The sequence below is a fragment of the Agelaius phoeniceus genome, chromosome Z (genome assembly GCF_051311805.1).
Source record: "Agelaius phoeniceus isolate bAgePho1 chromosome Z, bAgePho1.hap1, whole genome shotgun sequence".
NCBI lineage: Eukaryota > Metazoa > Chordata > Aves > Passeriformes > Icteridae > Agelaius > Agelaius phoeniceus.
In genome coordinates this window covers 48,671,409-48,698,750 of record NC_135303.1, presented here as the reverse complement: position 1 = coordinate 48,698,750, position 27,342 = coordinate 48,671,409, and the positions used below count along the sequence as shown (strand labels likewise).

Genomic DNA, 27,342 nt, shown 5'->3' with positions numbered 1-27,342 from the left:
AGTTACCAACTCACACAGTCACTTTAAAACTAGGATCATAGGCTTTGGTTTGTAAAAAATTTTCTCCAGTATTCTTTGGCAATAGTAATGCTCTTGTATAAATTAGGAATTTTACTATGTCTGTGTCAAGGATGTTTTTACTTGCTGTGTGCAAAATAAGGTGGGGATTTTGTCCTTGGTAGGTTTTCTGGGGTTTTTTCTCCTTTTTTGATTTCCTCTAAACTGGACTTGAAATAAATAAACTTAGACTTAGGGAGTATTGCAGGGAGAAAAATGTGATAGTCTAGAGCTTTGAGCTTTAAGTACTGCTCCAGTTTTTCTTCTATCACCTTCTCTTTTGCTTAGTTGTGTTCTCAGGGTTTATGAATGTGTTTGGTAAGCATTGTTCTTGGAAGCAGTTACCTCTGACACAAGCATGCAATAATACAAGTTACTGGGAAGAATTCCATGACTTTTCTGCATCTTACAAAGTTATCCCTGCTAAAGAAAGTTCCTAGTTTATTAAGGAATAGTGAAATGTCCCAGCATCCCCATCCACCTTGTCCTTCTGAAGTATTGGAATACGTAAAAACAAAATAGATGTGGATGTTAGCCTGGAGTAGGAAGGCATGGTGGTTTTCTTCCTAATCACTTCACGAAAGGTAAATGCATTCTCATAACTTTTATATAGGCTTTGTACTGACCTAGTTTTTAATCTTGATTGACTGACCTGCTCTCCTTCAGTGACAAGGTGACCCACTTAGTGTATGAGGGAAGGGCTTATCTTGTTTATATGAACCTTAGTGGAGCCTTTGGCATCATTTCCCACAGTATTCTGTAGAAACTGGCTGCTTAGGGCTCAGACAAGTGCGCTCTTTGCTGGGTAAAAAGCTCTCTGGATGGCCAGGCCTAGAGACTGGTGGGAAATGGAATGAAATCCATCTAGTCATTGGTCACAGGTGGTGTTCCCAAGGGCTCAGTACTGAGGCTGGTTCTATTTAATGATTTTATCAACAACCTGTGTTAGGGGATTAAGTGCTGCTTCAGTCAGCCTGCAGATAACACCAAATTGGGTGGGAGTGTTGATCTGGAGGGCAGGAAGGCTCTACAGGGTTATCTGGACAGGATGGATTGGTAGGCTGAGCCAGTGATATGAAACTGAACAAGGCCCAGTGCCATGTCCTGCCCTTGGATCAAAACAACCCTATGCAGTGCTACAGGTTGGGGGCAAAGTGGTTGAAAAACTTTCCAGCAGAAAAGGAGCTGGGGATGCTGGTCAACAGCAACTGAACATGAGCCAGGAGTGTGTCCAGGTGGCTAAGAAGGCCAATGGCATCCTGGCCTGTATCAGCAATAGTGTGGTCAGTAGGACCAGGGCAGTAATTGTTCCCCTGTACTCATCATTGGTGAGGCCACACCTCGAGTTCTTGTTCAGTTCTGGGCCCCTCATGACAGGAAGGACATTGAAGTGCTGGAGCAAGTATGGAGAAGGGAAAAGGAGCTGGTGAAAGGGTCTGGAGTGCAAGTCCTGTGAAGAGCCACTGAGGGGAGATGAGGTTGTTTTGTCTGGAGAAAAGGAGGCTTGGGTAGACCTTCTAAGTCTCCACCTGAGAGGAGGCTGAACCCAGGTAGGGATCAGTCTCTTCTCCCAGGAAGCAAGTGATATAAGATGAGGAAGTGACCTCAAACTATGCCAGGTGAGGGTTAGACTGGATATTTGGAAATATTTCTGTGCTGAAATAGTGGTCAAACCAGGCTGTCCAGGGCAGTATTGGAACCCTAAAGGTGTTTAAAAGATGTGTAGATGTGGCATTAAGGGACATGGTTTAGTGATGTGCTTGGCTGAATCTGTAGTTTATAGTGCCAGCAACTATAGTAAAGTGAGTGAGTGCTACTGACAAACCAGCCAAGCTTACCAGCATGGACAGGCAGGTGCATCTCCTAAGGGGGAGATGGGAGGAACTGACTGTTGGGGTGACCAAGTGAGTCTGGATGGCTTCCAGGGACACAGCAGGATCTGGAAGTCTCCATTGTGAAAACGATGGTGAATGTGGTTTTTTTCTGTTTCAGAGCAATCCTGGTTTTTTCTGTGCTCAGTTATTAAGATACAGCTACTGCTTTATTGAAGGTAGAGTTCTGGTGCCATCTGGTGGTGTTAGGACATTCCCAGGAATGAGAAAAACCCCTTGCGAGGAATTCCACTGAGATGTGAAAAATTGCTGGCATGATATTAAAAAAGTACGTGGATATATTTTCTGCCTTAGCATGTAATTATTCTCTTGAATTAAGTCATAAAAATCTGCACATGTACTCATAACTAAGCTTGCTACAGCAAATTTAAATATTTAATCTATTACTTTATGCTCAACAGAAAGGTTTGTTTCTAGTAGTATCTTTTATGAAACATTGCTTTGCAAACACAACATAAAAGAGTTTTATTGGAGCTTACAGTATTTTAAAACTAATTTTAAAAGACAAAATATTTTCTGTTACGCCATTTTGCGAAACCCAGCACAAACTTCTCACTGCTAATGTTTGAAGTCACTGTGTTCTTTTATATATCGCTTATATATTGTTTCAAAGTAAAAGTTCAACAACATACAACTGACAACAGTTGAAATAAAAAACCTTGGTATCTGAAGCAAAAGCAACCACAATACTGTTTTCTTTGTCCGTCTGTTGAAATCGTGTCCTGCACCTTAAGTTGCTTACCTGGGATAATATCCTCATCCTTCTTCAGAATACTGTACTGGCTGTATTGATGTTTCTAGAAATGGAAGTAGGACTATGACTGCTTCTCCAGTTCTCTTGAAGTAAATGTCTGACTGATAAGTATCTTGCCCTAGAGTGGAAAAACTTGTAAAAGAGAAAGGTACTTTATTTTAAGCTGGTGAGGCTTTTTAATTAATTTTATTTAGCTGTTACTCTTCATTTGTTGCGGGTCACCATATTATTTGAATAAATTATTTTAAAATAAATTTCCTTATGGAACAGAGGTCTGTTTGTTCAGTCATTAACAACTTCTTTCTATTGCAACTGATTGGAGAAACAGACTGTTTTATTTATAGTTGAAAAAGACAAATTCTGTGCTTGTATCTCTTCATAATCTCTGACCTCATGACCATACAACACTTTACTTGCATTGTGATGGCAGTGTGAATTAGACTTAGTTCTAATAACTGCATTAGTTCTCTTATTACATGGTTGTGTTCACAATATCAGGAGCCATTTTTTAATTCTGTCTTTATGGAATAAGGTGTTTCCAGGCCTGTTCAGCTAGTATAGTTTGTGGAATTAGATAATTTAATGTTAATATTTAAATTAATAGTTAAGATGTTAATTTATCAATATTTGTTGGTCAACTTTGATTGCAATAGGAAGGTTAATTCAGCTCATTGAAAATCTAGGTTTAACTAGTGAGTGAGATGCGTGACTTTTGTGATCTCACAAAAGTGAGATGATTATGCCCGATGTAAGCCACACAATCATAACATCAGATTTGAAATTCTTCTTTTCCACACTTAGTTTTGAATCTGAACAAAGATCTATTGTTGTAGTGCTTTGTTCTTAGAGCTGTGACTTTCACCTTAAATACACTGTCCTTGTGAGTTGAGGTACACCTCTTGCTTCCAGTACAGTTGTTATTCAGCTTTCGGTGCTGTATGACTTTAGTACCTTTCAGCAAAATTATTCAGCTAAACTGTTATTATTTACTACTCAGGGTTCCCCCACTGTGAGCATTATCTTTCTGGTTTTTAATGAATTAACATTATTGTGCTATGTTTCAGCGAAAGAAAAATACGTATGCTTGTTCTGTTAAAATAGAGCAAAGTTGTAATGGTTTGTAAATCTGCCATTCTCTTCATTTCTGAATTTGTACCTGGTAAGAATAACTTCCCGTCTTGTTGTACCACAAAGCTAGGTGGTACAAACTACAGTTAGTTTGATAATCTGACAAGTTGTTAATAGCAATCCCAGCACTTAAAAAATCATTAAAGAAAATATTAGTGCTCACTTCTAGCTTACTACAAGATCAGTACAATGATCCACTTGCCCAGTCTCCAGCAACCATCTAAATCTAAAAATGAACTGAATTTCCCTGTTGATAGCTTTCATAGTGCATCACTAGCACCCTGTAACTAGAACTGGAAGAATATAGTGATGATTTAGGACCAATTTGGTTGGTTTTTTTTCCTCACAGATTGAGTGCCACTTCCTTTTTCAATGAAGCAAAGTGTAACCTTGTCCTCTTCCAGCAGTAGCAAGGGAAGATGTGTGACAAGGCCTTTTGGAAGACTGGTTACTCAAGTTCATGTTGTGATGTGCTTTTGGAGTTGTGATAAGCTTCTGAGCTGGTTTCTTTAGAAGCAGAGTGACTGCTCTCCACATTTTGCTGGAAAAATAGGTCTTTTAAATAACAAAATCTTGTGGAGTTTATTCTATTGTATGAGAGGCTTTGTGTCCTCAATGGGGATCTTTTTTGTGGATTCCAACAAAAGAGCATCTTCTGCAACTCTGCATTGCTTTCTGTTAATAGTGATTTTTTATTTTGAATTCAGTCAAAGATGTCCACAGTGGAACTGCAAAGAGATTTTTATTGGCATTGTTCTGAAGTTTTTGTCAAGTGCTATCATTAACAGCTTGTTTTGTCATTGTTTTCATAATTCCCTTAGGAATATAACAGCAAAATCAGTAACTACAGGCTATGCCTTTGATTTTTTGGAGCAGGAAGATGGAACTAGTAGTACTCTTTACCCGTCACTGTAACAGCTGAATCTTCTCTGTGTGAATGAATAAGAAAAATTGCTTCTTCTGTCAAACTTAGCTATTCATGTGAGCTTGTTTCACTTTTAGCCAAAGAATAAAGATCTTATTTTTTATTATTTTTAAAAATATAATTTTATTCTGGCAAATAGCTAGAGATTCTGGAAATACTAGTTATTTCCTTGAAAGAATTTTGGAAGATTAAGATAAAAGAGCAGATTACTTGAAAACATAGCTTGAAAACTGAGAAGGCTGCTCATCTAAATGTCCATCTTCAATTCAAAATGTTTTCTTTTCTTCCAGACTTTCTAGTCCATATGTCATTGTTAAAGAAATCTGCTTATTTATTTGGTTATTTTCCCTGTCACTTATGAAGATAATGAATTTCTTTTTATTTTTCCATCACATGCTAACAAGACTTCTTAGAACTTCTTTTTTGAGCGATTTTCTTGGTCTAGAAGGAGACTGTGTTAAATCTTATTTTTCTTTATTTTTCCTGAGGATCAATTTTTTCCCCATTTTCTTGCTTACAAGTGCTTCTGCCCCACTGTTCTCTTAAATTAATAAATTTAAGAGAACTAAATACTTAGCTGAATTTAGTGAGCTGAGTATTTCTTTGTGCCAGCTGTATTTTGAGGAATTTTGGATTTTAACTTTCAGACTATTTTTCTGTCTTTTCAGGTCTCTGGATGGCAGACTCTGAAAAGAAATGCTGTTTTAAGAGGTATGCCTCATGTAGGCCAAAATATTCTGGACTGGTTTCTATATAAATTATAAGGCTGTACTTCTGAGGAGTCCCTGTGCTGATCCTCTCTGTAATCTTGCATGAATAATAGTTTCAGTGCTGACATCTCTCTGCAATGTGAAAGCTTGTGCTGAGATATGCAGGCTTGTCATATCAATTTTAGTGGAGAGATCTGTAATATGTTGCTTAACTTTTTGCTTGATCATCTTAGGAGAACACTGCCTTAGTGGACGAAGAGGGTGATGCACAAACAAAACAAGTCTACTTTCTGAAATGTTCATGTCCACTTTCAGCCACTCATGACTTTGTGTGTGTATGGGTTCGTTTGTTTGCTTGTTTTTTAATTGGGAATATAGTCCAGATTTTGTAAATGCCCTCACTCCCTTTTTGGTGTTTTGCAAGACATCCAGACAGTGAGAGGTTGACACTGTGCCAGCAGTGTGGTTTAAAATAATGTCAGTTAGATCCAAGATGAAGAAATACTAATCTTTTTGCAAATGATCTTTTTTTTCATGTTAGCTGAATGTTTGGAACATTTTCTGTGGTTTTTGAGGTTTCATGTTCCAGTACTGAAAGAAAGTTTCTCTTCTCTCTCCATTGTTGGTATGTTGTTTTTGAATAATTCGTTGCTTGGCAGCTGTTAAGAAAACTGTCTCTTCAAAATGGAATTCTTCTACCAGGTCTTCCATCCATTTCAAGCAGATGTGGTGGCATATGTTAGAAAAGTAGGCTTTGTCTTTGTAAGAGAAAGATTGGTGTGTTTTCTTCTTTTAGCTTAATTAAACAGGATCTCTCAATTCTTTTTAAGCACCTTGGAGGGCTTCCTATTTCTCTAAAGCAGTGCAATGCTGATTTGTTCTGCCTCCAAAATAATAACCAGGATGAAGTACTAACAACTTGGGTGAAGAGTGGCTCTTCAGCTATTGAAAAAGATCTTGGTGTTGCTCTTTTTTATGCAGTGTTTACAAAACTCCTAAAGAAAGTGATGCTGTGAATTAAGGAAGATGTTATTGCTATTTTCTACACAACCTGTAGACAGAAATCAAGATGAGGTGTGCCTCCACTGCTCTTGGAGGTGCACACTTGTAGGATGAGAGGCATTGTACCCAAGTTACAATGTGGGAGATTCCTGTGAGACAGTAGGAACATTTTTTGCCAGTGAGGGTGGTCAGGCACTGGAAAAGGCTGCCCAAAGAGGCTGTGAAATCTTAATTGTTGAACATTTTCTGAGTGAAGCCAGAATAGCCCACTGTAACTCTATTTACGTGGGCCTGCTTTGACTGCAAGGTTGGATTAGAGAAGCTTGAAGAGGTTACTTCATTATTTCCATAACATTATCCTATGAATCTGTGTAACATGTTGAAGGGACACTTTTTATGAATTTTACATTTCCTGTAAAAAAAATTAAACAGTTGAGGCTCAGGTTGGTGTTTTGTGTGTCTTTTTTTAGATGGGTTTTTGTTTTCTGGGGATTTTTTAGTTTGTGGAGGGGGGTTTGTTTTTGTTTTGCTTTGCTTTGCTTTGTTTTTTGTTTTTGTTTTGGGTTTTTTTGGTGGGTTGGTTTTGTTTTTGATTGGTTGGTTGGTTAGTGAGTTGAGTAGAATTTTGTGATTAAAGAACTGAGGAGTGACTTCTTACTATTCCAGCAACATGGTTTTGAGGGAGAAGTGTGGAAACCCAGGGCGCCATGAATATTTCTCCCTCTGCTCTGGGGTGCCCTGACCCCCAGGGGACCACTGAATTTGACCCTCATTCATGGAGAAAGTTTCCTAGACTTCAGGATAGACTAGAATCCACAAAAGTGTGAAATAGATTATAGAAAGTAGTGTAGGTGTATCACGAGGTGAGAAATTTGGGTTTTAGGATTTTTAGTATGTTGTGGATCGAAGCAAGATGGAGGGCACAGGGTGTCGTCCTGGATTTCTTCATGCTGCTTCTTCCTTCTTCTTCATGGGTTTGAGTAGCATTTTGTAATTGGGCAGAAAAGTCTGCATTACAGGCTCTTTGGGATCAGTTACTGGGTTAAAAGGGAAAATAATCTGGGTGTCAGTTCTTAAATGGATAGTTTAGTCTTAAAATACCTTGTAACAAGAGATGGTTAGCCATTTTGTGCCTTCTAATGAAAAGCTGCTGAACTCGTAGTAATGAGACTGTTTTACTGATAAGAAATAATAAACGCTTGAGTCCTAACACAAATTACTGTCTCAAGTGCCTTCAGTCTAGACCCAGAAAAACTGACAACTGGTGCTTCCACAGAGAAGAACTGTGTTTTTGCTCCAGTGTTTATTTGTTGACTAAGTACAGAGCAAGACTTTAAATTTATTTAATCAAGTGTCACAGTTCAGTCAGTGCATTGAAAGTTTCAAGGTTATCTACAGTTCTTAAAGTTTGAGATTGCGTGCTGTCCAAGGTTACTATTTGAGGGGGTAAATCTCAGAAGAAGTAACAATTTAATTAAGAAGAACTAAAGAATTTATGTTTTACAGAAATTTGGCTTTCTTGGCTTTGACTTTCTTAAAACTAAATTAAGGTATGGTATTTTCTCTTGTCTGCTAACTGCTGTGGGGGTTCAGTGGGGGCCTGAGGTTCACAGTATTCAAATGAGCTATTAGATTTGGAAAATGATACTGTAAATGTTCAGAATTTGGTCTGTCCTCTGAATTTACCTGTTTTTATATTGGATGGTAGCTTTCTGTGAAACTTTTGCTTATGAATTTGAGTGTGATCCTGTGATCCATGCTCAAGAAGCTCTTGAGCATGTGTCTTCTACAGTGCGTGGTGGGTCACATTACAAAAGAAGGCAAATGTAAATTGTGTGTTTTAAAGCTTTGTTATGCCTACTAAATCCTGCACAGTCTAGTGAATCTCTGTTAAAAAAAAAAAGTGTCAATTGGGGGATAATGCTTTTGGTCTGATTTTTTTAAATATATATATGTTTTTAGGCAAGGAGGTATCAGCCTAGGTTGCACTTTGGAAAAGTAAGCTTATGTCTTATTATTGGTTCAAGCTGGTGTGCATGACTTAATTGTCAACCCAATTCTGTGTGTTTTCTTTTTGCAGCAGCCAGGTTTAGATGTTGTGCTCATGCTAACTTCATTGAGTCAGCGTCTCTGATTTTCTAATGGTCATCAGCAGCTTGAGATCAGTCAATATAGTAAGAATTTCAGCTTGCTTAATACATGGATAGGCAGAGGTAGTAAATTCATTGGATCATATGATGATTCAGGTTAGAAAAAGATCATGTCCTTCATGTAAGGTGGTTACCTGTAATAGGGTGTCAGGGAGTGGCATGACTTATGTCAGCGAAGACTTAAGTTGGGTATTGGGGAAAGGTTCTTCCCTCAGAGGGTGGTTGAGCACTGGAACAGGCTCCCCAGGGAAGTGGTCACTGCACCAAGCCTGACAGAGTTCAAGAAGGGTGCAGACAATATGCTCAGGCACATGAGACACGTTAGGGATGTCCTGTGCAGGACAGGATTTGGACTTGATTCCATGGGTCTCTTCCAAATTAGGATTTCTATATAATTCAGCTGCTCAAAGAAGAGTAGACTGAGGTCAGAACAAGTGGATCAGTGTGTGTTCCAGGTATTTGTCTGTGCTTTTAAGCTGCATGGTTTCTTGGGAATATGTATTGAGATTTGTGTCGTTTTTGTTTTTAAGGTTAGATTACTTGTTTTGGAGGTATGTGAATTCATTTTTAGCTTTCTTTTCAGCACATAACTGTTTGAGAGATGAGAAGATGAGTTTCTGTGAAAGAGATCATCAGGAATTCAGGTTTTAAAAAATATCCCCTTTTCAAAGGGAAGTTGTTTAAGGGAGACCTGGATTTGTCTGGAAAATAGAAAAATTGCTTGTGTGATTCTTAGTCAGACTTGATGTTTAGGATGTTGTGTAGTCTTGCTGTTTAGTTCCAGTTTGTATGAGATTACTGGCATGGATTTTGGTGGGGTGATAACAACTTGGCTGTCTTATATGATAAAAGTGGTGCTTAACTTCTGTTTGGCACTAGGCTGTAGAAACATGGGCATCTTGGGATGCCTTCCCAAGAGCAGATGTGTGGTTCAAGTAGTGCTAGTACCCCATCTGAACTGATACTGTATTCCAGATAGGAACATGAAAGACATCCTGTATTAGCCACCTATCCACATGGAGTGTTTCTTCTTAAGCATTGTGAGTAGTAGCCTAGCTTTGTATTTCCTAGTGTGACTGTGTATCATATTCAAATGCAATAATAAAGAGAAAAAAAAGTAGTTAATGATGAAATCTGCAATTATGTTATTTACTTCCCTCTCAAGTGATACAGAACAGGCAGGTGAATAATGTGGAATTACTTTACATAATCTGGAATTACTTTATGTTTTTAATTAGTTGCTATGATTAGTGAATTTAATTTCTTATATCAGGTTGTAACATTAGTGTCTCTATTTTTCTTTATATGTGTCATTAGTTCTGCTAAATGTTTTTTTCTATTTCTCTCTAGGAAGCAATTCAAGTTTTCTGCAAAGTCTGAGCATTTATGTTATCTGACTGAACTGACATCTTGGTAATATGCCTATTTTTGCGAGCTTCTCTCTACCTTTCTAAATAGATATGAAGTGGTCTGGCCTTTTTTAAATTTTATTTTTATTAATTTTCAGATTTTTTAGTAAGTCCTCTTGTTGTAACAGGTTAACTGTTTCGAAAAGCAAGAGAGGCATTCTGAGTTCTTTGTTTTCCCAAGATTATAGGATGTGGGTCACAATTGTAGAAGACACAGGCTTAAATAAAGTCTGACACTGATAGCTTGCTTACAAAGCCAGTTACCTCAAAAGCTGTGTTGTTTATTGGAGATTGAAGGTGTGCTGAAGCAACCATGGACTCTGCATGAGCAGAGAAGAGATCCTTCTCCTGTTTTAGTAGCTGCAAGAAGGCAGCAGGGGACAGGCCCTCTGGAGAAATGTCCTTCTGTAGGTTTTATCACCTTTTGAAGTGTCTACTGCCCTGGAAAGACCTCTTACCTTTCTGTTGCTTCTTCCAATAGTTCTTATTTTCAGTCCTTCAGACACCTAATGAGAGTGACTTTCTGTGCTCCTTCAAAAAACCAAATTTTCATAAGGTTGATTTGATAGGCTTGCTCTTGATATTTTAGAAGATACTCATTTTTCCAGTGCCAAAATGTGTATGATTTTTTTCCTATTAGGTTGGAAAAGTGTGTATTATTCTTGATATCCTCTTTTTTCCCCCTGGCACAATGGGCTTTATTACTATTTTGTATTATTTTTGCCTTTGTTGTATGGTTCAGTCACTGTTCTCATAATATTATACCCCATCTGAATTTTTTTGTTTGTTTATTTATGGTTCTTCTAGTGGCAGCATTTATCTCTACTGTTGGGAAGAAAAATTGTAATTTTCTTTCTAGAAAAAAACCAATTTCTTTGCTTCAGATTTCACTGTTAAGTCTTTGGCTCTTCTGCCTTAGAAGTGCTTGGATTTCTGCCTGTGGTTATCCTGAACGCCTTCTCCTGAATTCCTGTCTAGACAAGCAACTAGTTATATTGGTACTGCCTTTTTCAGGATCTGTTTAAGCTAATTTCTTTTTTGTCTGTCATGAATTGTGTTTTCTAGCATGCCCACTTTCAAATTAACTGGTGGCTTGATGCCATCCCTTGAGCTCTTCTTGAAGAGTGATGTTGAATAGCTCTTCCTCAGCACCACAGAAACCTACATACCTCATGTAGTAGTGTTTAACTGATGACCTCATCACTCACCTGAAAGGATTTAATGTGTGTCTGGTTTTCAGAGAGTTAAAAATAATTCTAAAATTAGGAAAGTAATTCAGGTTCTAAGTCAATGTTTTTCACCTATTTTGTCTACTGCAAAACCAAGCTGTTCTTTTATTCTTCTTTAATGGGAGGTTACTAGATTTATAACTAAATCTAAATCTCAAATACTATAAAATAATACTGATTTTTTTTCTCCCATTGTTTACATCTTAACCATGAGAACTAGAAATCTTCCTAGTCTTTTTTGTATAGGACAATGCAGATTGGAATGGGTAGGTGTTGGATATGTTTCTCCACAGTTCACAGGGGAACATTTTGTACTTCTCTGCACTGGAATAGTTCAGATTGGTGTGGAAGTTTGCCATTTGATAGTTCTTTTTTCTTAGTACCACTTCACTGAACACAGGGGAAAAAAAAATGACAAAATTAAAGATCAGACAACCTTGTTGCAATATTTCAGTGTGAAACTTAGGGAACATGTGTCACCATTCAAATTCTGAAATGTTTTCCAAACCGAGCTAGATGAAAACCAGTATTTGTGAGCCAGGGACAGTAAAATCACTTTAAAGGAAAACAGTGTAATTTGGTGACTTCTGCAGTACGAGAACCAAATATAGTAGGTTGTAAGCAAGTATAGCCTGCTCTGTGTATAGCCAGCATTGACGAGAATGCTGGTCAAGTTCTGGTAATAGTACAATTTTCAAAATGTTTTGAAAAAAATAATAACAGCTATGTTTAAAATGTAACAGTTTATTTGTAAAGGCATGGGCTTTGTGTGGTGTATTCTCTCTAAGCAATTGGGGTTACTGCAAAAAAAAGTTAAATGAGCTTTTTAATTTTTGATTTCTAATATTTTTTCCTTTTAAAGATGTTTATGCAATCCCATGCTCAAAAGAAAGGAATGATGTTTAGTTCAAGTTTTAGCACAACCAGCTGCTCCTCTGCCAATGAAATTATTTTAATCTGTAATGTAGTGTTCAATTAACTTCTGTTTAAATAAAAGGGATTTCAGAAGGTTTACTTGTCAGCCCCATTGAGAGACACATTCAAAATTATTCTTTAATATAGTGACACAAGGCAAACACTTAAAAGTGTAGTTAAACTGAACAGTTGCTTTGACTTTTCAATTGTCAAAACACTTTTGAATCTGAAAGTCTACTTTTGAATCTGAAAGTCTACCTACTTTGAGGATTTTCTTCCTTCATATTTTGTGAGTTTTCTATCATAACTAGACAGAATATGATGACTCAAGCTACCAGGATAGTAGGGTTTTCATCTTAAATCTGAGTCTGTTGGTTGGTAAAGGAACTTATTAGTAGCCACTGGAAGGGCCATCTTCTATGCTCTTGCAGTACTGACTTGCAAAATAGTGTGGAGTTTACATTATTTAGTTTCTGTGAAGTGACATAAAAGTTAGTGCCACGACTGTGCACACACATCTCTATACATTGTACAAAAGTCTGAAGCTGGCTTAACACAAGTTAATCATTTATTCCCAAATGAACTACAGCTGTGTTACTTTATGGTACATCTCTTCCACAGACACCAAAGATGCTAACAAGGAAGATTAAGCTTTGGGACATTAATGCCCATATTACCTGTCGTCTGTGCAATGGATACCTGATCGATGCTACTACTGTAACAGAATGCTTGCATACTTGTAAGTAGAAATATAATTAAGTTAAAGTTGCTGACTTGCTTTCTATTTGTTTCTGGTTTTGGGTTTTTGGTTTTAAAACATTTTGTATGGTTTTCAGTTGAAATTTCAAATAGCTATTGTGCATCACCCAAAAAAGCATGTGCTTTACTAGACTGCTTTTCTTTAACAGTTGATTTGCTTTTTTAACAAAGCAAATGGAGGGAACATTAAAGCTGTGCTGCATAAACTTGAAGCCATATACAATAATAGTGGTAATGTAACTATTCAAGAATGCAGTCTGTCTTCATGCTAAAGGAATGTGGAATACCTAGTTCTCTCTTCTGTGACAGTTGATGTAGCATATGCTCTCCACCTGGAGCCTTTCAGATGTCTCTTTCTCTCCTGTTCCTCTGCAGAAAACAGAGTGGTTTATCGATAAAGAATAAGTATGTTGTATTGTATCCTAGAAAAAAGCTTGTATTCCAAAACATTGTGATAAATTAGTTGTTTGTTGATGAGTTACTCCGTGAATTTCTATTTTCATGTAAGCTAAGGATGACTTAAAACCTTGCAACCCATCCCATGTTTTAAAATTGTTCTGCCACAATATTTATGTTTATTCTGATAAAGCTAGTAGGTTGTTTAATTAGCCTTATGACTTAGTCCTATATTTTCTTGGAAGGCAATTATTTTGTGACTGTGTATTTATCATAAAACAAAAAGTGTTGGCACACTTCACCTTTTATATCTGACAAAGGGGAAAGGCAATGTTCATGATTTGTCAGTGATTATGTTTTTTATTGTATTCCATTTAGAATCTCTGTTTATCAGCAGTGATGAATTTGTTGCACTTGTCACACTTCATGTTGTTCTGAATATCCTCATAGAATCTAGGATAGTAGAAGGGTTTGTTCTATGATTCTGAGAATCACAGAATGGTTCTAGAATCTATATTCAGTTGCTTGGTCGTGGGCAGGGTCAGCATCTGCTGGATCAGGTTGTTCAAAGACCCATATAACCTAGCCTTGAATGCTTCCAGTGATGGTACATCCACAGCTTCTTCGGGCAACCTGTGCCAGTTACCTGTGCCAGTTCTTTCTGATCTCTAATCTGAACCTATCTTCCTTCAGTTTGAAGCCATTCCTCCTTGTCCTGTCGGTACATGCCCCTGTACAAAGTTCATCCCCATCTCTCTTGTAGTGCCCTTCAACTTTTGGAAGACTGCTTTAAGGTCTCTCCAGAGCCTTCTTGCTTCCTATCTCAATTTCCATACTATTGTTTTCACAGCTAGGCTTCTACTTAGTTTTGCCCAAATTTCTTTACTGCTGCTAGTTAGAAGAGTGTATCCAAAATGAGTATCATAACAAGTTAACACGGCTAACAGCTAGAGAGAGGTCATTTTTTATTGTTCTTTAAAAATAAAGCAGAGCCTCACAAATACCCCTCAGCTGATATCGTCTGCACCATCTCTTATATTTGCTTATGGAGGAAATACATAGATCCACGGCTCTACGGCACTTGCTGCAAAAGTCAGGAAATGCACCATACTACCTTTTCCTGCTGCTTTTTCTGGGGTTTTCTTTGGCTTGTTTCTCCCTTATTTTGACAATTTATATTTTATGAATGCTACTTCGCTCTGTGCCCTGTATAATAAGTTTTGTGGGAAGAGGCACAGAGTCCTTACTATGTTTTTAACAAAACTTCATACATGTTTGCATTGTTTGTATTGTGTAAGATATTGCTAATGATATATGTTCTGTAAAAGCATCCTTGCAAAATCCATCATGAAATTACCCTGTCTGTTGAGATAGTGAATTCTCTTCTAAGTCACACCACCTTGAAATTTTCATTCTCTTCTACTCAGAACTGTACATTTTTCTTACCTTTTCAATTTTTCTCTCATTTACTGATCTTTAACCATTCAAAGACTCTTCAGTAGTAAATGAAGTTCTTGGGTTGTTCAGTGAAAGTAATTTGGAGGACCAAGGCCAGCCCTCTGGAGGAACAGGGCAAATTTTTGTAAAACTGAATTTAGGAGAAAGCAAAGTGTTTTCACTTTCTTTCCTACTTACTTCTCTGCTGTGGTTTTAGTTTGTCGGTGACAGGTAGGCCACTAAATCGCTAAAAATTTCATTAGTAGTAACTAAAAAAAAAGTGAAGTCTTTTTTTAGTTTGTATCTGTTCCTTGATTAAAATCCTAGGCTACATGATACATGCTGGTCTTGTTAAACTTTGTGATAATAATATCAGTTTTGTTAGTGTTTACAAAACTGACATTATAAACACAAAGTTTATAATGTTTCTATGTTTTGAAAGGGAAAACCTCACATTATGAAACGTATCATCTTCTGAATGCATCAGGATGATAAAAGGTCAACTTGAACTAGATACAGAAATGAAAAAAGTCAAGAGAAGTGAAACTGTTAAAATAAAAAAAGTGAACATTAGCCTTGTCTGTTCCTGTTCTGATGAAACATCTCTGATGTGTATAAGAAATCAGAAAATGTACAGCTCATGTCCACAATCAGTGACTGTATATCTGGGTAAACAGAGATCAGAGATACTGGAAAACCAAAGTAGTGCAAAATTCTAGAAGTAATATTGTTTCAGACCACAGAACGATTCCCATGTTGCTTGTCCATTACTCCAAAGACTTCTAGTTTCAGGAGAGTTTATAATCCTGACCTGACCCCAGAAAAAAAAGAACCTAGATGGCTGCAGCAGCCTTCATAAGCCATCTAGTGGCATTTATTTAGATGCTGTGCTCAGACTGAAACCTTCCAGAACATTAGCTAACTTGTGACTAATTCATTTTAGGAGTTAGTGTTTACCTAGTCCAAGCTGGAAGATGTACTAACATGAGATGATATTTTAGATATCACAGAATGCTTTGGGTTGGAAGGGAACTCTAAAAGTCACCTAATGCATTGCCACAGCAATGAGCAGGGGCATCTTCAGCGGCATCAAGTTGCTCAGAGTCCTTGGTGAAGCTGTGCTGGCTGTCTGGAGTCACCTCCCTGTCCTTCACATGCCTTAGCACACCTTCTAGTACTCCACAGTCTTCCCAGGCACAGAGTTAAGGTAGACAGGTTGGTGATTTCCAGATCTCTCCCTTTCTACCACTTCCTAAAAGTGGAGGCAATGTTTCCCTTTTCCTGGTCACCGGGGATTTCACCTGACTGTCAGGACTGTCGCTGTTAGTGGCTTGGCAACTACATCAGCCAACTCGAGACCCTGGGACACATCTTGTCAGGTCTCAGAGACTTACGTGTATTCACATTCCCAGGTGTTTGTGAGTCTGATCTTTTCACACAGTCAAAGGGACTTACACCCCCAGTGCCTCCTTTGCAGTTCATCTATGCAAGAGCTGTGGGAGGAGAAATTGCCAGAGAAGACTGGGGCAGAAAAATTGGATAACCTCAGGCTTCACCTTGTCCATTGTTACTGATTTGCCAGTAATTTTTATCAGGGGTTTATGCATTCTTTGACCTTCTTTTTGTGACATACTTACAGAAACTCTTATAATGCTTCATATCCCTTGCCAAGTTCAGCTTCATTTGTGATTTGGCTTTTCTGACCCTTCCCTACCCAAGTTAGCAACATCCCTATACTCCTTCCAGGATACCTGTCCCTGCTTCCTCTGTCAGATTCTGCTTTTATTGACTTGGTAGGAATGGAGTTTGGCTTCACTTTTGCAAATGGATCTACTGTTCTGGCACTCTGCTGGAACAAACTGCTGTGCAAGATGAGGCTTTGTCTAACATCTGCCACCAACAGTGTAAATACACAACACAATGCAAAGTTATAGTACTTCATTTACTGTTACTTTTTTTTTAGTCAGTGGGTGTTTATGTAATTGTACTGTCTTCTTGTTTGAGAGGTAGATGGCACTATAGTTACAGAAATCCTTTTGTTTTGTATGAAAAGTGCATTAATACCAAGATTACATGAACTAGTGCACTTCAAGAAAACCTCCCTTCTTTTCTCCATACCTTTTCAGTTGCAACTTCAAGTGAGTGAGGATATCATTTAGTAGTGTATTTTATGAGTACTGTTTTGGGGCAGGAGAGTGGTGTATAAATAGTTTACTTTGAAAAAGATGGATGATTGTCTGTATACATATAGAAACATGCAGCTTAATAGTGAATCACTACTTAGCAACTCCTAGCAGGACATTTTACTAATAATGAAGGTCTGTGACAATGTAATTTTTTTTTTCTGGTGGAAGTTCAGCTGTAGTATACTCTGTGAAAGTTAGAATTAAAATGACACACAAGATATCCACTTTCCTGCTTTGGAATTCTTTTTGTGTGCTGCCACCACACACACTTGTTCTGTAGGTGTCCATGGTTAAAGCAAATATATTTTGTTTAGTATCTTAATGGCAAATAGTTCCTGTAATGTCATCCATGCAAGCTGAATGTTGACCTGCTAGAAATTGTTCTAGTAAATTTTGAAGCGAGATTTTGTGTTGTGTACTGTGTTAAGGTTTTTGATAGGTATAGATGCTCTAATTCTAGTGCATTCTTTCCCTGTATCAGGAAAATTTATGAAAGGTACTTGAAACTGTGTTCTGCAAGATTAGACATATGATGCAGAAAAATGAACTTCATGTAAATTTCAGTATTGTGCATTCTGTGACTGTATAAAAGCAGACTTCTGTTATGCTACTTTTATTCCTTTTTAATTGTGAATATCTTTTTTACTAGTCTGTAGAAGCTGCCTAGTGAAATATTTGGAGGAAAACAACACCTGTCCTACCTGTAGGATTGTTATACATCAGAGTCACCCATTACAGTATATTGGGTAAGTATAAAAGCAGAAGTGCAAGTAGCTTCACTCTCATCTGGTTCATCCCCTTTGATACAGTACAGCTTCTCTCAGAATTTCTCTTGCTTATCAGCATGTTAAACATTGAAAAAGAAGTATGAAGGTGACTGAGGAGATACAGAATGAAACTTCTGCTATGAGTTTGCAAGGCCTTAGCATGGTAGCTTGTTCCAGACTTACAAACAAGTTAACTATACACTCAAATGTTTAATTTCTGTGTGATTTTTAATGAGATATAGTCATTCCTCATTTTGTATGCTTGGGTTGTAAAAATTACATATATGAAACATTTGTAGGAATTACACTTTTACAAAATTATCAAAAATTAGTCTCAGTTGAACAGTGCTTTTCTGTGTGACAGTAATAAGAGAAATAATTTTCAGCTTTATTGTTCAGTTAATCTTTCAAAGGTCTGCTTAGGTTGTAGGAACAGATAAGAATGTCATAGAATCATCATAGAATGGTTTGGGCTGGAAGGGACCTTTGAGATCATCTAGTTCAGGTTTCTCAAAGTTCCCTGAAGCCTGGACTGACACCCCGCTCCCCCCCTCCTCCTTTCTAGGGGTGGGGTATGCACAACTTCTCTGGACAATCTCTTCCAGCCTTGCCACTCCCACTGAAGAATTTCTACCTATTATCTAACCTATATCTGTCATCTTTTAGTTTAAAACCATTCCCCCTTGTCCTATGACTACATGCTTGTCTAAAAAGTCTATTTCCAGCCTTCTTTTGGGTTCCCTGCATGTACTGGAAGGCTGCTCTGAAGGTTCCCTGCAGTCTTCCTTCTCCAGGCTCTACAGCTCCAACTCTATCAGCCCGTCTTCACATGAGAGGAGGTTATTTTCATGGCTCTCCTCATTTTCATGACTTTCCTCTGGACTCACTCTAACAGGTCCACATCCTTTGGGGCCCCAGAGCTGAAAGCACTGGTCTAGGTAGGGGCTTTTGCAGGCAGAGTAGAAGGACAGAATCACCTGCTTCGATCTGCTGATGAGTTTCTTTTGATGCAGCCTAGGTTGCAGTGGGCTTTCTGGACTGCTCTTGCACATTTCCAGGTCATGTTGATTTTTCCATTTGCTAATATCCCAAGTCCTTCGCCTCAGAGCTGCTCTCAGTCACTTCTCTGCCCAACCTATATTTGTGGTTGGGATTACCCCAGTCCAGGTGCAGGACCTTGTACTTGGCCTTGTTGAACTTTGAGCTTCACATCAACCCACCTCCTAAGCATTACTTCCTTCCAGCATGTCTACTGCCCCATACAGCTTGGTGTTGCTGGCAAATTTGCTGAGGGTGCCCCTCAATCCCACTGTCACTGACGAAGATGTTAAACAGCATTGATCTTAGTACTGACCCCTGAGGGACAGCACTTGTGACTGGTCTCCTCTTGGATATTGAACTGTTGATCACAACTCTTTTGAGTGCAACCATCCACCCTTTCTTGATCCAGCAATTCCTTATGCACCAAGTGCTGCATTAATCAAATCCAGATCTCTCCAGTTAGGGACAAGGATGTTGCGCAGGACAGCATCAAATGCTTTGCACAAGTCCAGGTAGATGCCATGACTCACCCTTTCCTCATCCACTGTCTCTGTAACCTCATGATAGAAGACCACCAAATTTGTCAGACACAGTTTGCTCATAGTGAAAGCCATGTTGGCTGTTGCCAGTCACCTCTTTATTTTCCATCTGCATTTGAATAGTCAAATTGCATGTTCACTAAGTATTTTTGTTGGGTTTTTTCCTCCTTTGCTTGTCAGAAAAGACATTCTTTTTCTTTTCCTTGAGTGCTTTCTTTCCTTTTTACTCCTGCTGATGAAAATACATTGTAATGGTATGTCTGCATTAGCTGTTGCATATCAAGTAGTGTTTTGTCTTCCATTATAAAGAACTTGTGTTTGTTCATAGCATTTTTCAACATGCCTTTCTCACTTCTATAACAATTGCGGAAGCAATGGTTTTAGCAAATGAGTCTGATTGAACTTTATAGAAAACTGTCAATGTTCTATACACACATTGCTCAAGCTCATCCTCATTCAGGAGCCTGTAACTAAGTATACTAAGCATATTATAAATGTATCCACATTTATAATACACACTCATACTCCTGTATGAGTGTATAATTAAAGGGACAGGTACATGCAAATAGGCAAGAATGAATAAATGACATGTAAGATAACATGTTTGACTCGGTTCAAAAACCTGGTTTTTGTGCAAAAAGGGCCAGGAAACAACATGATATTGAGAGCAGCTAGAAGGCAATTTGTAATTTGTTTTTTATTGTTGAATACACTTCAACTTAAGTAAGCTGCTTAAATTAGTTGTAAAATATTGCCCATTGAAACTGAAACAGACTTTGTCCAGCCTAGTTTTGGATATATTTATTTACCTTTTTAAAAAAATAATTGACAGTCTGGAGTATCACAAGGTGTTTGAAAATGGAGATTTAAACTCCTATTCATCTCTGTCTGAAAAATAGGTAAATCAAATGTGTCTCCTTGTTTACATTTCTAAATACTGTTAAATAGCATCAGAGTCTTAAATTCTTTGGTGCCTTAAAGATCATCTGTATGATCTAGTTCCAACCCCCAAATTGTCACCTCTGATTTAATGGTGGTGTCATACTTATATATTTTTGTTCAAATAATTTTGGCAATGTGTTTGCAGTCCATAAATGACACTTTATAATCTCAGCTTGTACAAATGAGATTGCTACTGGTGAAAATGACATGAATTTAGGGTAAGTGATATTCTGAATCTTGTAGTGCTACTTAGAATATTGTAATTACTGCTTGTAAATGTCTTGATTTGTCACGATTTCTGTACTTGCTTACTGATCTCCACTGCTGCAGAGTGCTCATGTCAGGTGATGAGAAGCCTGAGACTACTCTTGTAGGCCTTTTCTGTTCAAATCCAATTCAGGACTTGATACTGCAGACACTTTTGAGATTATGACATTGCAGCAGCCAAGGCAGACACTTGAAATGTTTCTTATACTGTTTCTTAATTGGAATTTAATGTAGTACTTAATTTCTTTGAGACCCATAACTTATTTTAGATTAGAACAGGATTTTTCTAGGTGAGCTGGGGATTAAAGTTTAGAATCTTAACTGGCCCCACTGTCCTGCAGTGGGATTGTTGACTTTTTTCATTTGAGCCACACTACCTCTACAGGCTACTTAGCTAAATAATGTTTCTCACAGTTACTTTGTTCTTTTAAGAAAAAAGTAAAACTTAAGTTTGTTGAGGTCTTTTTCTGTGAACTCATCTCATACATTTTAGAAGATCCTAGTAAAGATAATTAATCTAAAAATGTGAGAAATTAGTCTATAGGGGTGAGAAATAAGCTATTATTGATTCTTTTGTAATAAAAATGAGTTTATCTCTAAGTTGGAAAAGAGTTTTAGGTTATTACTATCATACTTGCCTTGTTGCAGAAGGACATACTCAGTGGGGTGAATTCTTCTACAGACTAGTTTTTCTCAAACTTTCATTTGTTTTCTGTCTTAGCTTGTACTTTTTCATAGTTTCTTTTGTGTTGCTGTTCTTTCTGGCTTGATAGAAATACTGATTGAGAAGTAAAATTCTTAGGTGAATTTAGAGATTTTTGCATATGGTTAGTACTGGAACTTTTTAAGAGAAATGTTTTCAATCAAGATCATGAACTTAAGCTTTTGATTTTGTTTCTGTTTTTTTTGTTGTTTTTTTCCTTGCTAGTCATGACAGAACAATGCAAGATATTGTTTACAAACTTGTGCCAGGCCTCCAAGAAGGTAAGTTGCGGTGTGACCTTTTTAAAGGTCAGTTTGCACATACTTCTTTGACATTAAATATAAAAGAAAGTTTCAAGTGATGAAAAGAGAGGCTGGGGGGGGCAACTGAGAAAAAATACAGTGGAAAATGAGACTCCTTCACTTGTGTAATTTTTAGCAATTAATTTAATTTCGTACCTGTACTAGCAGCAACTGAGTGTGGGGGTGGTGGGAGGCAACGTGGGATGTTTCTTCCAAAAGCAGTACTATGTAAAGCAGAATAGTCATTCAGCTTTCAAATGTTGCCATACCATAACTCTAATTTGTTTTTGTTATACCTGTTGTGCAAGCTTTCTAGAATTCTCAGAGGTAAAATGCAATTTTAAAATGCTTTTAGTTTGTGCTATTTTTGAGAGTTCTTTTTTGTTAGAGAACTTTCAATTACTGTTTTCATAATCCTCTTTGATGCTAGATCTGTTAAACTAAAGAAATACTTTATAAATATTGCTCAGTGGTTTTTTTTTGGTCTTAATGTATGTTAAAGTTTTCATTTAAATAGAGTATTTAAATCTATTGAAGCTGCTTTTTAACCAGAGCATTTCCAACTGTCAGTGTGATTAAATAGATACTTTCAAAATTATTTCTGGGATATTGAAAACCAGAACTATAAATAAAAATTCAAAACCAATGTTTTGACTGAAATTCGGTCATACTCAAAATGGGGGATATTCAAAATTAGCTGTAGTATTTTAAATTCCATCTCATTCTAGCAATAATAGTATAGTAGTAACTATACAGATAACTTCTTTGCTTTTCTAATTCTGAAAAATAAGATTAGGCGTAACTTGATGCAATAGGAGAGATAGAAGATAGTAAATAATGACACCACTGCCACTTGTTGGCAGTCCTAAAGTGGGAAGGGATTTGGAATAACTTCATAAATGTTGCATTAGAACTTTATTACAGGAATTAATATTTGCAATTTTAAACAGCGGAAATGAAAAAGCAAAGGGAGTTTTATCACAAACTGGGCATGGAAGTTCCAGGGGATATCAAAGGGGAGACATGTTCTACAAAACAGCACCTAGATTCTCATCGAAATGGTAAATAGTCCTTTATTTATTCTGTCTTTGGTGGGTGACGTGTAGTAAAAGTTTGAAGTAGTGTTTGAAGTATGTGCCCAGTGAGTACATTACAATCATTGTTTCATAACAGCAAGGAATAGAGTCAGCATAGGATTGTTGCCTTGTACCTTATTTCTGCACAGAATTTTTGGTTTTAGCTGTTAATAGCATGTTGCTTGTGGCAAAGTTGGTCTCCACAGCAGTGCCTGCATGGGGACTGTGAAATTACCCAGCTTCTGGGCTGCTAGCAGCTGAACTCCATAGGTGTTCTCCTCTTTCATGTCACGGGCTGTTGGCTGGAAGTGTTGCTTGAGCCGATAAGCACAATTTGGGGATAGCAAAGCTTATTCTATACTGCAGTCCTGAAACTTGCTGTTTTAATTGTATTAGCTCTATCAGATGCTGCTGAGTATGTGTGGAGTTTATATATGATAATAATATATATGTATCCCATATATCTGGGTTTTTTTATCTAAGGTGAAACTAAAGCAGATGAAAATATAAATAAAGAAACTTCGGAGGAAAAACAGGAAGAAGATAATGACTACCACCGAAGTGATGAACAGGTAGGCTCATAGGGCATGCTCTAGTTTTATCTTCTGTTTTAGCTGTTGTGGTTTGGTAAGGTAACTTTGATAATCTAACAGAGAAGAAAATAAGTTTATTTCAAGCTACTTTTGTTCTCTGATACAAACACGATGCAGTTTGGGCAATGCTTTTTTGTAAGCATGAGGTTTTACCTTTGGATTTTGGCAGGAATGGAGAATACATTCAAATCTTCTTGCAAATATCTTTATATTTTTGACTGTTTATGAGTCTTCAAAGTTTGCTGTCAAAACAAATTAATGTAATTTTCTGCTTTCTACAGGAGTGCACCCCAGTGTTACCATCATACATTAAGCTGAATGTGTATTGGTAATTATGAAGTAAACCACTGGCACTGTTAACACATTCAGTGCAGGTAGCTCAGAGTGCAGTTGCAATGAGAGCTGCACGCTGAGCTCTGGATGGGAACCTGAGGCAAGAGGCCATGAACTGCCAACCTTTGGCACAGGAAGGGGCACAGGGACCTGTGGCACCAGCCTGGGGACTGGACAGTGAGACACAGAAGCAGCTGAGACCCCCAGACTTTGGTTCTGTGAGGGTATGAAAGCCCAGGGGTTCCTTTCTTCAGGGCCCCTTCTCCGAGTTACCAGCTGGAGCTGTTGTTATTTAGTTACTGCACCACAATTAAGCTGTTTGAAGGACCTGGATGTCTGAGACTCTGCTATGGGAAACCTGGGGTTGAGCTAGTAAGGAGTCCTGGTCTGAATGTGAGTGTGAGGGGTGTAGCTGTGAAGGGGCTTCTTTCCCAGCTTAGGTGGTGTGAATGTGACTGCCAGAGCGGCTCCTGGATGGCCAGACAGGTTTCCTTAACAGCAGTCTTACTAACTTATTACATATTTTGTTTTCAACCTTTAATACTAATACAGTGTTAGCCCTGAATCATAAAAATATTATAAAAGCAGGGAAGCCCACTGTTAAGTTTAGAACACAAAGCTTGTTTGAAGGTGAAACTTCCCTTTGGTATAAACAAGCCATGCCTTTTATGTTTTCTGATTATGTGAGTCCAGAGTAACTTTAGCCTGGGTTAATTTTCTTCCCAGTTGCCATGTAAGGGAACTTTCAAAGGGATTGTACTTGTTACTAGGTCCTCCTAGTGCAATACAAGCATACCATCACAAAGAGTTTAGACTGTAATGAATAGCTGCATGGGAGAAAAAGTGAGAATTTGAAACATTTGTCATATCATTTGTATTCATTCTTTTTAAACATGTTAAAATTAAACTAGATTAGCAGTTGCATTGACAGCAAGAAACTATGTTAGAAGCAATCATTAAGAATTGACAATGGTTTTTTCAATGGTTTTCTTCTTCTTCTCTGTTTTCTTGCTCTAGCTTTTAACATATGGCCCTCTTAAGCTATTGACAACCTATGAATTTGGACTGAAGCAGCCTTGTTCCAACATCAAAAATTACTACTTGAACGTATTTGTCTTATTACTTACCACTCGGCTTAGGAAATCTTAGAAAATGTGGTTTTCTTAATAGGCATTTCAGTTTAAAGAACACTAGTACTGTACTTCGCTGTATTGGATTAATAAAAATTGCATGTGGAATACATAAGACTTCAGAAAATTGTTGCAGCCAACTCTTGATTTTTTGCCTTTTCCTGAAGGTAAGCATCTGCTTGGAGTGCAATAGCAGCAAACTGCGTGGATTGAAACGAAAATGGATTCGTTGCTCTGCACAAGCAACAGTCTTGCATCTAAAGAAGTTCATTGCCAAAAAACTCAACCTTTCTTCTTTTAATGAGGTAATGTTTTAGTTTTTAAAAATAAGTTTACAGATACAAAAACTTGAAAGGGGTGGGTTTGTTCCTTTGTAAAAGAATGTCTTTTATTCTGATTTTATTTTCAGAAAACAGAAGCATACACTGTTTCTTGAATGCTATATATGTTACATAGCAATTTTCTTATCCTTTCTTGGGTCTGTACAGGACTTTCCAGTTAGTTTGCAGTGCATCTTTTCATGTGCATTTATAAATAGTTGAGCAAAAAGGTTTGGTTATATGCTTCCACATGTGTTCAAATGGACTCTGGCAAGATGATTTCTTTGATATATTGTAGTTGAGTTTATCTCAAACATTTTAGGAAGTTTGCACTCTACAGGGGCCAGACAGAAACACTTCAACAGTGAAGCCCCGTTGAAGAGAAAGCACTACAAATATGTTGTTCTTTTCTGTGCTCTTAGTGAAGCTCAGTCTGAAGTTGCTGCCTACCACAACCAGATTGTTATCAGATGCCTACTTTTCCCTGTCTTTACAGGGTATCATGAGAAGAATTTAAGTTGAAAGGTACAGAAAAAAAGGCAATACTTTGAACTTCTCCTAGATTCAAAAATTAAAAGTGGCAAACTATGAATGCAGCCCCTATTTATCACTTGGCTGGATCTTGGTAACAGTTTCTGGACATCTCAGTTGACTCTCAGCTTGACATCTCTCAAATCCATATTATGACACGGATTCACTGAATTTCATTAAGACATTTCATACAAATCAAATAATCTGCTTTCCAGTCCAGTGTGTCAACACCTTGCTGCTCGATCTTGTCAACAGCCAATTTGCATCTCTATCACTTTTCCTCCATAGCTTCTGTACACTTCAAACTAACACTCTCTCTCTCTTATGGTTCAAGTATGTCCCCAAACTCTGCCAGTTTTCCTGAAACAAAACCATGTATCCCGTCTTGTCCTCAGCTGGCTCAGAGGTGGTTGACTCCTGGCTTTAGCCCAGCAGCTAGATAGCTACAAGGATTGTTCAAAAGGTTTTTTTTTTTAATATATTCTTTTGGTATATGCGAGTGTAAGCCCTCTGATGCAGTGTGCCAAGATGTGACTTAAGAATCTACTTGGTTTCTACTGAAAGAAAAACTTTTCTGGAGTACTGTTTATTTTTTTGTTATCCCTTTCTGCCTTCTTAAAAATACATAAATGGTCATGTAATCATTGTACTAGTACTAAGTCATATAGAAGGAGAATTTGAGTACATGGTTACTTGGTTGCTTGATACAGACTGTTTCAGGTTTGAGTTACTGCTATGTAAGTGGACGGCATGCACATTCAGGCCTTCCTGGGCTATGGGGTAAAACATTGTAACATAAGCCAACTTGGTGGAACTTGTTTTCATACATGTTCCCTGGTTTTAGTTCATGTTCAGATATTGTAGTTCAGCTGATTAGTAGTCATATGATCCCTCATACTTTTAGGTTGAGATCCTCCCTGTTTCTAATATCAAGATTTTTAAAAACAGAGATAGAAAATAAAAAATACCTGTTAAGTATCTGTAAAACCCCTATAAATGTAGCATATAAGTATATGGCAGACAATGTTTTTTTAAAAAAACCTCTGTCCTTGTAACAATGCCACCTGACTGGTGTTAGGTAAAAAAAAATTCATAGTATGCTAAATAACAGCTCTCTTTGAGATTTCTCTCCCCTTGTTCATGTATTCAAGCTTTTTAGAAGCATGTAAAGCTTTCAGGAAAGGACATTAGTATTGCTTGGGAAGATAAATCAAACATTAAATCCATATCATACTATATTTCTTAGGCAGGCATTGACATGGTCTTTCAGTACTTTATGTTGAGAGCAGATTTTATCTTGTCTTTCCTGGTATGATTTTTGTCTGCAGGGCAACTTCAGGATTACCAGTTCCAGTGTCTTCAGAGAAAATAAGTCTTGTCAAATGTATAGTAATATGTGAAATACGTTGTTTGGTGCATTGGGTCCCAGTGAATTAACTGTCACCTTTATTTTGTCAGCTGGACATATTATGCAATGAAGAGATTCTTGGCAAGGACCATACGCTCAAGTTTGTAGTTGTTACTAGATGGAGATTTAAGGTATGACACAATGATTCAATGTAAATCATGAAATGGCCAAATAAAATGTTTATAAAATAGCGATAATTTGGAACTGTACTGCAGTATAGCTTTATAGAAGGTACTTTTATAAATATCTACTATGATATCCTTAGACACCAAGTATTTATTTGTTTCCAGTAAGTGAAGGAAAGGAGAATTAAGTATTCATTGGAAGAGAAAAGGGAACACTGTATTAGTTGTCAAATTGTTATCAAGTCTGTCAGAGGAAGTAGAAGCTACAAAAAGTGTTATTTTTAACCCCTTCAGGCAGTAAGAATGAATAGCAAAA

At 37.4% G+C, this 27,342-nt stretch overlaps 1 protein-coding gene across 13 annotated transcripts in view; it reads left to right on the top strand.

Moving 5' to 3' along the window:
* PCGF3 (polycomb group ring finger 3) overlaps positions 1–27,342 on the top strand; it is a 55,338-nt gene that overhangs the window by 21,675 nt on the left and 6,321 nt on the right. For 4 of the 13 annotated variants that reach the window (XM_054652369.2, XM_077172259.1, XM_077172261.1 and 1 more), the window contains 9 exons: positions 5,425–5,467; positions 9,969–10,031; positions 12,793–12,910; positions 17,599–17,695; positions 21,434–21,489; positions 22,461–22,571; positions 23,070–23,158; positions 24,810–24,947; positions 26,952–27,032. In XM_054652369.2, coding sequence (XP_054508344.1) covers positions 12,802–12,910; positions 17,599–17,695; positions 21,434–21,489; positions 22,461–22,571; positions 23,070–23,158; positions 24,810–24,947; positions 26,952–27,032 — 681 coding nt within the window. In that variant the 5' untranslated portion in view covers positions 5,425–5,467; positions 9,969–10,031; positions 12,793–12,801. Of the gene's footprint in view, positions 1–5,424; positions 5,468–9,968; positions 10,032–11,006; positions 11,026–12,792; positions 12,911–17,598; positions 17,696–21,433; positions 21,490–22,460; positions 22,572–23,069; positions 23,159–24,809; positions 24,948–26,951; positions 27,033–27,342 lie in introns of those variants that run through there. The other 9 variants (XM_077172255.1, XM_077172266.1, XM_077172262.1 and 6 more) reach the window with 4 other exon arrangements.